Consider the following 12,215-nt stretch of genomic DNA (forward strand, 5'->3'; position numbering starts at 1 on the left):
ACAGCCAATTTCAACAAATTCCACAACTCAGGGGAAAAAAAAATAATTCCACAACTCAGGACACTTGTACTATCTATGAGGAAAAGATGGTAAATAACACTAAGTACCTCTGGTAAGGGTCAATAAAACAGTGAGTTTATTCTCTTAGAAAAGAAAAATGAAAAATAAGTGACAAGAAAATAAGCACTCTCTATAAAAAATGAAGTTAAGTGACTGCCAGTATTGCTTTATGATTTATTAATACTCATCTTAATACAAAAAGGATTTGAAAAGGGTACCTCTATTTGTTCAAAAGACAGAGTGGATTTATTTCATTTGCAACCTGTCAAGGGAATTTTTTTTAAGGCTTTATTTATTTATTTACTTACTTATTTATTTGAGAGAGAGAGAGAATGCGCACACAAGCGGGGCAGGGGAGGAGCAGAGGGAGGGTCAAGCAGACTCTGCACTGAGGGCAGAGCCCAACGCGGGATTCGATCTCATGACTCTGAGATCATGACCTGAGCCGAAACCAAGAGTCAGACGCTCAACCGACTGAGCTACCCAGGCACCCCTTAAAAGTGAATTTTTGATTAAAAAAAAAATCATACAAGATTTGGATTTCATAACACGAAAAGAAACAAAAGAGGAAGGAGAGAAATGCAATAGAAAAGAGAAATGCCTTCAACCAAGCAAAGGAAGGAATATTAAGGTATCAAAATAAGACACAGGCCTCATTAAATAAAATACCTAGAGACATGATGTCTTAATTCCTCTACAAGACAATGGAATGTGAGAAGCAAAGTGGCTGCCATGGGCGGAACACTTGCATCTCCTCCAAAATTCATATATTGAAATCGCAATTCTCAAGATGAGAGTTTTAGGAGCTGGGATCTTTAGGGAATGACTAGGTTAAGAGGACAGAGCCTTCATGACTGGGATTGGTGACCCTATAAAGAATCTCCAGAGACCTCTCCTGCCCCTGCAGCTGTGTGAGGTTGAAGCTATCTACAAAGATGGCCATCTAAGAACCAAGAAGGAGGTCCTCACCAGACGCTGAATATACCAGCACCATGAGCTCAAACTTACAAACCTCCAGACCATGAGAAAGAAATGTTTGCTAATAAGCTACCCAGTGTATGTTGTGTTGCATTACAGCAGCCTGAACGGATTTAGATCATATTTAGTAAAGTGCTCTGGGTAGTAGTTTGGACTGGGGGACTAGACTTCAACAATCCTCAACTGTCTCCTTTAAGTACTGAAAGAAGTAACAAGAGCTTCAGTGCTGAAAGGACATGATACTGTCTATAGGAAGATGTTAAGTCACTGTTCTATATTATGTAAACTTTAGGGAAAAGATTAAAAACAAAAAACTACTTAGAACCTTCTTGATGGCACCAGTATATCCAACAGCATACCACTTTTCCAGGAGCAAACTCAACATTTAAAGAGCACCTATGTCAGCAGACATTACGCCAGGTTTCTTTTGTTTTGGGGTAATCTTTTCCATTCACTTAAAGAACGAGACGCTTAGAGGCTAAGTAAACTAACCAAAGGACAGGAAGCTAAAAACTTGTATATCTCAGGTACAGTTCCATAACTGCCCAAAAACAAAGATGCGTCCTGCCATCTGGTACATTTTTCATGTCTCCAGTACTAACTACAGTTAATGATATCTTAGAGAAAATGGAATGAGAAACATCAGCACCACACACTGAGCATTTCTTATGAGTTAATAAGCATCTACAGGCAACAGAGCCGTGTTAACAGCGGAGGACGGGTGGAGAACACAAAGGAATTACGGACACGGTAGGACAAAATTACCATCTGTTAGAGGAGAAAAGATTAATTTTGGAAAGGACTTGATTCCTGTTTAGAAAAAATAATGACCAGGAAATCATCCAAAACGGTAACACTGATCACCCTTTGGAGGGGAAAGTATAGAATTCTCTCTTCTCTCAAAGCTCCTACTAAAAACTCATTTCCAAAAGAGGTTTAGAATTCTTTATTAGGAAAGCAAGATCATTATTCAAGTGACACTCGCCAATTCCAGATGACTAATGGAAGCAATAACAAACAACAGTCATTGGTTTTGTGTAGTTGTCCCCTGCTGCAGCAGCCCTCTGCTAGGAGACCCTAACAGCTCTGTCCCCACTGGGCCCAGGCTCTAGAGGTAGAGCCCTCAGCACATACCGGTTCCTGAACAGTGATGGTGCTCACTCTCTGCTAAAGGAAATATCTACCCAAAAGAGCAGTCTCAGGGCACCTGGGTGGCTCAGTGGGTTAAGCCTCTGCTTTCAGCTCAGGTCATGATCCCAGAGTCCTGGGATCATGCCCCGCATCGGGCTCTCTGCTCAGGAGGGAGCCTGCTTCCCCCTCTCTATCTCTGCCTGCCTCCCTGCCTACTTGTGCTGTCAAATAAATAAAATCTTAAAAAAAAAAAAAAAAGGAAAAGAAAAGAGCAGTCTCATATCAAGTTCAGTCTCATATCAAGATCCTGAGTAAACAACCGCCCTCGAAGGTCTATTTTCCTTATCTATAAAATGGCGTTATAATCCCCATACTGCCGAATTAATGAGGAGCATAAATGGAAAGTACTTAGCACAAGAACATAAGCATATAAACACGAGTACAGTCACTGCCTGTTTTATTATAACATTACATTCATTATTGTACCAACCATAACTGCCAACACTAAGAGAATTCCACTTAGTATCCTTCGCAAAAAGACTCCAATTGTGTAAGTATGTCTCACTGTGTCAAAATCTTTGGTTAGGGTCATCAGTGATCTTTGACATCATTATCACATTTCTCCAAAATGCTGAAGATTCTGTCTGCTGAGTCGTCAACTGGGGAATGGGCTCAAATTCAGAAAATGGTTAGAGGTGCAAGTCTAACATCAATCCATCCTACCCAAACTAGTGACTAGGAAAGAAGGATCCTTTGCCAGTCTTCAAGCCAACCATAATTTCTGCTGGCTATAAAGTTGCCACGGGTGTATGCCAATCTCTTCACCTCCTCTGCTTCTATGGCATGCTAATCGCAAACCTAAGAAGCAGATTTACGCACGAGTTCTCCTAGAAGCATAACTATCCCGTGTTGCAAATAACACAGGAAATAAAGAACAAGGGAAAACAGAGTGGTTGTCTCTAGCCTCTGGAGAACATCTACGGAAACAGATATTTCAAGAAAGAATCTGGCTAAACTCACTCCCTAACCAAATTCTCTGGGAGTGAACATTCAGCACTCGATTAACTGAATCTAAACTTATGTCCTTGTAACAAGTATGGTGCATCCAGTTAGTACTTTCTTCAAAAGGATCCAATATAAGGTAAAAAAGCCTACCTCCGCTTGGCAGAGCGCGTGAAGACCTTGGAGCACCAAAGCTGCCGGAGTGGCTTGATCAGGCTTGGTGCACTCGTTCAACACCTGGGAAACAGCTGCCAACATATCTGCACCATGCTGGTAGGGCCTATGAGAAAGGATAGTTTAGAAACAAGATTAAAGCTGAAGAGCACACTCCCCCCACCCCAGGACTTTTGCCTGATCAAAAAGCTTTAGAGCTTTCTTTACCCTTACATCCATTAAATGTTGACCCGCAAATACAAACATATGTTTTCTGCCAAGATTCGTGTCATCGTCGTTCCTGCTGTAACGTGAGGCTCATTTTTGATAAAGAAATATTATCCAAGCAAGAGGACTCTTGCTAACAAACTGTCTTCTCCCTAAACTGGAAATGCTATTGCCTGGATTGAAAAAACTCAAGTCTGTAATAATGGTGAGACTGAGGTAAGTCTCAATGACTTACCTCATTGAGATTATCTGTAAAGATAGAGCTATTCCTGCCTGCCGGGGGCTCTGGTACCATCCACTGACTACAAAAGCAGGGATTGGAGAGGAGAAGATGATTTATTACAGCAGGGACAGGTGGTGACACAGTGACGGCAGTGACACCTGACTAGGTGGTTACACCTATCACAGTAACGACGCTGATGACGCTGATGATAAAAGTAAGGATATGTATCGTAACTGACGAACCCCCGCAGCACGACACTGGATTCACTCACTCCTCCTCCTCCCCTTCTCCTCTTTCTTCCGCAGGCAGTGTGCTAGCCCCAGAATGACCGGAACTTCTCAAAGAAATGCTCAGGTCCATCCCCAGCTTTCCTCATAACTGCTGTGTGACAGAACAGTTTCCACTAACAAACTCCCAACTGATGAAATTTGCCTGGCTGGATTCTACCATTTCACTGTCTGGAAAACAGTAATCATTTTCCAAAACTGGAAAACGTTGGCAGACCTTGAGGTGGAATAAGTTATCAACAGACTGACCTACTCTGATATCTAACTTCTGCTGAAGCTGAGCTTTAAGGGTGTAAAATCAAAATGTCGGCTAATAACCCTTCATCTCTAAAATGTCGTCCACGCCAGTAGCTCAAGAGAATCCACACGCCCGGGTCTTGGGTTTCATGTGTGTGTGACTTGTACAGTGAGGCTATGTTGACGTTGCCAAAAGGCTGAACTTAGAAAAGAGGCAGAACTGCTGAGCAGTGGATACATGCTGACCCCAGATTTGAAACAAGAATCGTCCACATTACCAGCTTCAGGATAATCCCAAATCTACAACAGCGGATGGAGTCACTTCCCCAATACCTTCATGTCTTCCTTACGAGCATATGTGGGGATTAAAGATCAGGCCTTCTTTGTAATAATTCTAGTAATTAATTCTAGACAATGAGTCACAAATAAGATCTTCCCTATTCAAACTCCCTTTAACAATCAGGCATAATACAGGGAAAATATAAAAAAGAATAGATGACTACAGGGACGCCTGGGTGACTCAGTTGGTTAAGCATCTGCCCTCAGTTCAGGTCATGATCTCAGGGTCCTGGGATCAAGTCCCGCATCAGGTTCCCATCTCAGCAGGGAGCCTGCTTCTCCCTCTGCCTGTGACCTCTCACTTTATTATTATTTATTATTTATTATTAAATAAATAAATCTTTAAAAAAAAGAAGAAGAAGAAGAACAATAATTTGTTATAGTCCACTGCTTAAGTTTCAGGGATTTGTATACCCAAAAAAACCCCAGAAAACATAGCATCACATTTTTTTATCTTAATATTGAATTATTATCCAGAAAAGGATACAAATTTCCTATAAATCTAGATACAAGGCTAGATCTGAAATAAAAAGACATCGAGCTTCTCAAAGTTATTATCCAATCCTACTAAGTTCTACAATCAGAAAACTGGAACTGAAAATTAATTTATTCTTACCCAAATACCCTCTATCATTCCTAGTTTTTTCCTTACAATAAAAAAATTAAGAGCAAAGGAATATATCATGATATCCACTCCCAAGGATTACGCGCATCTTACCTTTGCTTACATATGTCTCTGATTGATGCTGCTTTGGCGATGAGTTTTTCCCACTGGACTTCCTTGCCCACAGACAGAGAAGGCACATCGGACATGGCCATGAAACGCTGCAGTTCAGGGTAGACACGATCCTAAGAAGGGAATTTCATAAAAAAGATAATTTCCCAACTGGAGTTGAATAATCATTTTACACAGCATTTTTACCTCCAAATCCCACAATTTGCATCGCTAATTGTAAAGCATTTCTTCTAATCAGCAGTGAAGAATGCTTTTGTGATTGCTGGGGATTTTCTTACAGACCCATGTACTGTTCATTTCATAAGACAAGAAAAAGGTGGCTGAATTTCACCCTAATTGCAAAGGCACTAATCACGTATAACCATATTTCTATTACTTTTTCCATGCAGATGGAAAAATAAAGTTCAGAATTAAGGAAATACCTTTTTTTCTATTCTCAATTTCTCTTTGAGAGTCAATCACCACCGACTGCATTACAGATCAAAAGCAGCACGCTAAACCAAAATCTCTGAATGCAATCACTGATGGCACTCCAAACCCTACTGCATCAAAGTACTATCACACACACTGACAAAACTGATTTGCTTTGGTGAAAGGGACATGTTTAATACACAAGTGTACACCTGAGCTTACCTGCTTTTCCCACAAAGATGTCAACAAGCGCAGAGTGACAGGTCTTAGCTGTGGAGTAGTTCCAAGAAGTTGGATCACTCGTAGAATTTGTCCTATACACACCTAGAAAATGTTGAAGAAACTTTGGTTTCTCAAATGTGAATGTAGGTAATCCCAAAGTGACCCCACAATGTGAAAATCCCTTATCACAGAATAAAGACTGAAACAGAAGCCAACTACAATACAACCCATCTTCTCAGAGGTGAGGGGACAGTTTTGGGGAGGGGCTAGCTAGCAAACCTGGGGGCGCAAGACCTTATCTCAGACAATAGCCAATGGGGAAAACTGGCTATTATATGATTTCAAAGAATTAATTCTTAAAATACCATAATAAATACTTCTGGCCCAACAAGAGAAACAGCAGTCATGGCAAAATTAAGGGCTCAAAATTCAATGTATCAGGCATGCCTCACTCTCTTTTTTGTCCCCAGGCAAACTGTTTAATATACAAACCTTGTGAACACCAAGTGTAGGTAAAGTATACAAGATGTCATTATATAATACGGGTTCCAGCGGTCTTCCCAATTTGAACATTAAAACCGGAATCAGATTCGGTACCTAAAATGAATATAAAGAATGTGTTTGTTATGCCTTCAAAGGAAATAGATCTGTAATGCAATCATTATTTTGTTTTTCTTCAAAAGAATAATGGGAATACATATAACTTTGAAGACTTAAAAGAATGTTAGCTAGCCATTTGCTGTCAGCGGTAATTTCATAGTACAACTACTAGTCTCTCTTTTATAATGACCTGCCAATACCAATCAAAATAATTTTCTTTTTTTTTTAAGATTTTATTTATTTATTTATTTGTCAGAGAGAGAGAGAGAAAGACTGCGTGCACAAGCAGGCAGAATGGCAGGCAGAGGCAGAGAGAGAAGCAGGCTTCTCGATGAGCAAGAAGCCTGATGCAGGACCCGATCCCAGGACCCTGAGATCATGACCTGAGCCGAAGGCGGAGGCTTAACTGACTGAGACACCCAGACATCCCCAAAATAGGTTTTCTTAAACAAGCATGACATTAACTCTCAGAAATACAAAAGTAGTTAAAATATATCCTGCTCCAAAGAAGTCTACAGTTCAAATAAGAAGCTAAAACACAGGATATATAAACAACAAATAACTGTACAGTGAAATTGTTATTCCAACATGAAATAAGTAAAATTAGTTGTACTGTAAGGGGGTGGCTAATGAACAAAAATTCGTCTCCAGGGGTCCGTTTCAATCTCTCTGCGAACACAATAAAAAGAGAAATGCAATTCATTTATGGATCAAAAAACATAATAATGCCAAGACAGCAATGTTTTCCAAATAGATCTACAGATTCAGCACAATCCCATCAAAATCCTAGCTGGCTTATTTGCCAGAATTCAAAAATTGATTCTAAAAATCGTGCGGAAAAGTGAGGGATCCCAAACAGCCAAACAATCTTAAAAAAGAACAAAGTTTGAGACTCAAACTTCTCAACTTCAAAATTCACTACAAAGCTACAGTAATCAAACAAGTGTGGTAGCAGCAGTAACAATAAAAAATATAAATCAATGATGGGCACCTGGATGGCTCAGTCGGTTAGGCCGCTGCTCAGTTCACATCCAGATTCTTGCTCAGTAGGGAGCCTGCTTCTCTCTCTGCCTCTGCCTGCCTCTCTGCCTACTTGTGTGCTCTCTCTCTTTCTCTCTCTCTCTCTCACAAATAAATAAATAAAATCTTAAAAAAAATGCAATGAAAAAAAAAATGAAACAGAACTCAGAGTCTAGGAGTAAATCCTTATATTCATCTTCTATTGATTTTTTATAAATATGCCAAGAAAAATGGAGAAAGAAGAGTCCCTGAAAAATGGTGCTGGATTTCAACAACTAGATATCCACATACAAAAGAATGGATCTGGGCCCTTTTCTCACACAACACATAAAAATTAACTCACAATAAATTTTAGACCCAATTTTAAAGGCTAACACTATCAAACTCTTAAAGAAAATATAATAGTACATCTTTGTGACCTTAGATTAGGCAAAGCCTTCCTAGATATGACACCAAAAGCAAGTGCATCTGAAGAAAAAAATAGATTTCTTCAAATTCAAAGCATTTGTCTTTTGAAGGACAGTAGAAAGAAAATGAAAAGACAACCCACAAAATGGGGGAAAATTTTTTTACAAATCATCTAATAAGGGATACATATCCAGAATACGTAAAGAATTCTCATAACTCAATAATGAAAGGACAAATAACCCAATTCTAAAGGAGCAAAGGATCCAAAGAAGATAAATGTTAATAAAGACAGGGATATTCAACCATCATCAGCCATGACATAATTGCAAATCAAAAGCAGAATGACATACCATTTAATATCCAATAGGATCTATCATTAAAAAAAAGATAATAGCAAATGTTGGTAAGGATATGGAGAATATGAAACCATCATACACTCCTGGTAGGAATATAAAATGGTGCACCCCTTCGAAAACAGTTTGGTAGTTTATCAAATGTTTAAACAGAATTACCATATGATCTGGCAATTCTACTTCTAGATATCTATCTACCCAAGAGAAATGAAAACATATCCACACAAAAAACTCCTACATGAATGTTCAGAGCAACATAACTCACAATAGCCAAACAGTAGAATCAACCCAAGTTTCCATCAACTGATGAACTGATAAAGAAAATGTAGTGTAGTCATACAATGGAAATATTGTTCAGCCATAAAAAGGCAAAGGAACCTTGCAAACATCATGCCAAGTGTAAGAAGCCTGTCACAAAAGACTACATATTATATGATTCCATTTACATGAAATGTCCAGAATAGGTAAATCTAAAGAGACAGAAAGTAATTGCTTAAGATTGGAAAGGTGTAGAGGGAAATGGGGAGTGATTGCTAATGGGTACAAGGTTTCTTGGCGGGGATAATGAAAATATTCTCAAATTATTTGTAATTACATTTGCACAGCTCTGTGAATATACTAAGTCACTGAACTGTACATTTTGAGTGGATGAATTATACAGCATATATAGAACACAAAGCATATGAATTATATCTTAATAAAGCTATTTTTAAAACTTCAATTCAAAATCTACTAGTGAATACTTACTATAAGCCTATTAATGGCACAATGTAGCTGCAAAAAAAATTTTATTTTCCTTCCAGTGCATTTCACACTTTTGTTGCCTAAATTGTTAAATTTCCCCTATCTGCTGTAATCTTAGAAAGCCTGTTCCTTCTAAGCTGAGGACGACATCTACTTTAATTCACTTTCAAGAAGGAAGAAAAATCCTCTACTAACCTGCTAACCAAAAAGTAATGGTTAAACATTAATTCATTAATGAGCCTGACCATGATACACCATGGCAGCATTTGGAGCTACGTATGTAATGGCTAGACTCAGCACACAGGCAAAACTGATGTTTTTAACAAGTGTTGGGGCTCTATTAGAACACAGGTTCCATCACCCTACCTTGAGCAAATGAAGGGAGACAAATTTCTGAACTGGCTTCTTATTCCCCATTTTAATTAAAAACAAAAGGTTATCTTAGATTGCATTGCCCAAGTTTCAATTACCCCTTCTGGTAAGATTTCTACTAAGACACTTTGACAGATTCTTAGTTCTGGGAAGGCAATCAGTACATTTACTGACATTTTATAAAATAGTGCATTTAGCTGTATGGTTTTAAACAACTGTTTTAATTATATTGTCAGAAAAGAAATAAAGTACTCTATTTATGTTGAAGAGCACAGGTTTTGTTGTTGTTGTTATTGTTTTTACAAGCCTCAGACTTAAAGAAGCATGATTGGGTGTTTATTGTTTCCTAGTGAGTTCATAAATGAAAAAACCTAAGTGAGAATATTTTACTGTACCTATATTAAACTTAATACAGTTCAAAGGCTATTATATCCCAAAGTAAATTGTCAAAAGCCAATGGGAAAAACAAAATAGGTGGAAACACAAATATATACATATGGAAAATATTTTTTGCATAAAGTATGAACTGTTGTTTTCCTAATGAAGTTACATATGTATTGATTGACTTACTTGAGATGTAATTATGTACTATTGATTCCTCTGCTTTTTAAAACATTTTATTTATTTGAAAGAGAGAGTGAGAGAAAGAGAGAGAACAACTGGGGGTAGGGGTAGAAGCAGAAGCAGACTCCCCACTGAACAGGGAGCCTGATGCAGGACTCAATCCCAGGACCCTATGATTATGACCTGAGTCAAAGGCAGACACTTAACTGACTAAGCCACCTAAGCACCCAATTCCTCTGCTCTTGAGCATTCCACTGTGAGGCAGAAAAAAGAGAATGAATTCTCTAACTTTAAAATTTTAAAATAAGCTGGAAAGTACACTATAATTCAGTCTCATGATCTTCTGGTTTCAGAAAATTCTATGCTTTTGCTTACCTCCTTCAGAATTCAAGTCAATGAAAAACAATTGACTTAGAATGATGGGAGTGGTGCCTGGGTGTCTCGGTTGGTTAAGCCCCCAAATCCTGATTTTGGCTCAGGTCTTATCTCTGGGCTGTGAGATCAAGTCCTGTGTGGGGCTCCCTGGTGGGCATGGAGCCGCCTTAAGATTCTCTCCCTCTGCCCCTAACTCTCTCTCCCTCTTAAAAAAAATTAAAAAAAAAAGTTTAGTTTAGAATGATGGGATTATTAAAGAGCTCCCCCACCCCTGCTGTAAGACTAGTAGCAGATTCCTCAGCAGAAATCATATAGGCAGAAGGGGATGCTAGGTAAGATATTCAAAGTGCTGAAAGGAGAAAAAAAAAAAAAACAGGAATATTATAACCAGCAAAACGTTCTTTCAAAGTGAAAAAGAAATACTTTTTCAAATAAACAAAAGCTGAGGGAGTTCACCCATTACAACTGCCTTTCAAGAAATGTGAAAGGAGGACGCCTGGGTGGCTCAGTGGGTTGAAGCCTCTGCCTTCGGCTCAGGTCATGATCCCAGGGTCCTGGGATCGAGCCTTGCATTGGGCTCTTTGCTCTGCAGAGAGCCTGCTTCCTCCACTCTCTCTGCCTGCCTCTCTGCCTACTTGTGATCTCTGTCTGCCAAATAAATAAATAAAATCTTTAAAAAAAAAAAAAAAAAGAAAATGTGAAAGGAAACCCTTCAAGTTGAAATTAAAGGCTATTAGCAACAGAAAAGCTTATCAAAGTATGAAATCTCAGTGATAAAGGTAAATAAAGAGAAGAACACAGAATACGATAATACTGTAATGACCGTACATAAATCACTTTAAATTCTCATATGGGGGTTAAAAGGCAAATGTATAAATGACAAAGCTATAAAAATATGTCAATGGATACACAATACAAAAAGAGGTGATTTGGGACAACAATAACAAAATGTGGGGAGAATAAAAAGAGCTTCTATATGTAGCAGAAGTTAAGTTGTTAACAGATTATAATACACTGTTACAGCTGTAAGATGTTTTCTATAAGCCCCATAGTAAAAACAAACAAAATACCCACAGAAGATACAAAACAAGATAATGGGTAAGGAGTCAAAGCATGTCACTACAAAAAAATAATACTCAATGAGCCACAAAGTAAGATAGCAACAGAGAAAATGAGGGACAAAAAGCTGTAAGAGCAGGGCACTTGGGTGGCTGTCACTTAAGTGTCCAACTCTTGCTTTCAGCTCAGGTCATGATCTCAGGGTTCTGAGATCAAGCTGGGCATTGGGCTCCCTGCTCAACTGCAAGTCTGCTTGAAGATTCTCTCCCTCTCCCTCTCCCCGAACTTGCTCTCTCTTTTTCTCAAAAATAAATGAGTACTTTTTTTTTTTAACAAAGGCTGTAAGACTCAGAAAATAATGAACAAAATGGCAATATTAAAGCTTTCTCTATTTGTGATCACCTTAAATGTAAATGGGTTAAACTCCCACATCAAAATATAGAGAGGCTGGCAGGATAAAAGCCAGGATACAAATATATGCTGACTACAAAAGATTTACTTCACATTTAAGAACACACACTGGCTAAAAATGAATGGGTAAAAGAAGATATTCTAAGCAAATGGTAACCAAAAGAGAGAAAGGACAGCCATATATTCATACCATATGACAAATACTTTAAGTCAACAACTGTCATGAGAAACGAAGATGTTATGATAAAAAAGGGTCAATTCACCAGGAAAATAATTATAAATATATAAGTATCCAACATCAG

At 38.4% G+C, this 12,215-nt stretch overlaps 1 protein-coding gene across 4 annotated transcripts in view; it reads right to left on the reverse strand.

Annotated features, from left to right (window-relative positions):
• FOCAD (focadhesin) overlaps positions 1-12,215 on the reverse strand; it is a 304,328-nt gene that overhangs the window by 149,706 nt on the left and 142,407 nt on the right. For all 4 annotated transcript variants that reach the window (XM_032306228.1, XM_032306229.1, XM_032306230.1 and 1 more), the window contains 4 exons: positions 6,500-6,604; positions 6,008-6,109; positions 5,357-5,487; positions 3,325-3,451 (listed from right to left, as the gene is read on the reverse strand). In XM_032306228.1, the coding sequence (XP_032162119.1) occupies positions 3,325-3,451; positions 5,357-5,487; positions 6,008-6,109; positions 6,500-6,604 (465 nt within the window). The remainder of the gene's footprint in view (positions 1-3,324; positions 3,452-5,356; positions 5,488-6,007; positions 6,110-6,499; positions 6,605-12,215) is intronic.

This window comes from Mustela erminea, chromosome 12, assembly GCF_009829155.1.
Source record: "Mustela erminea isolate mMusErm1 chromosome 12, mMusErm1.Pri, whole genome shotgun sequence".
In the NCBI taxonomy this organism is placed as follows: domain Eukaryota; kingdom Metazoa; phylum Chordata; class Mammalia; order Carnivora; family Mustelidae; genus Mustela; species Mustela erminea.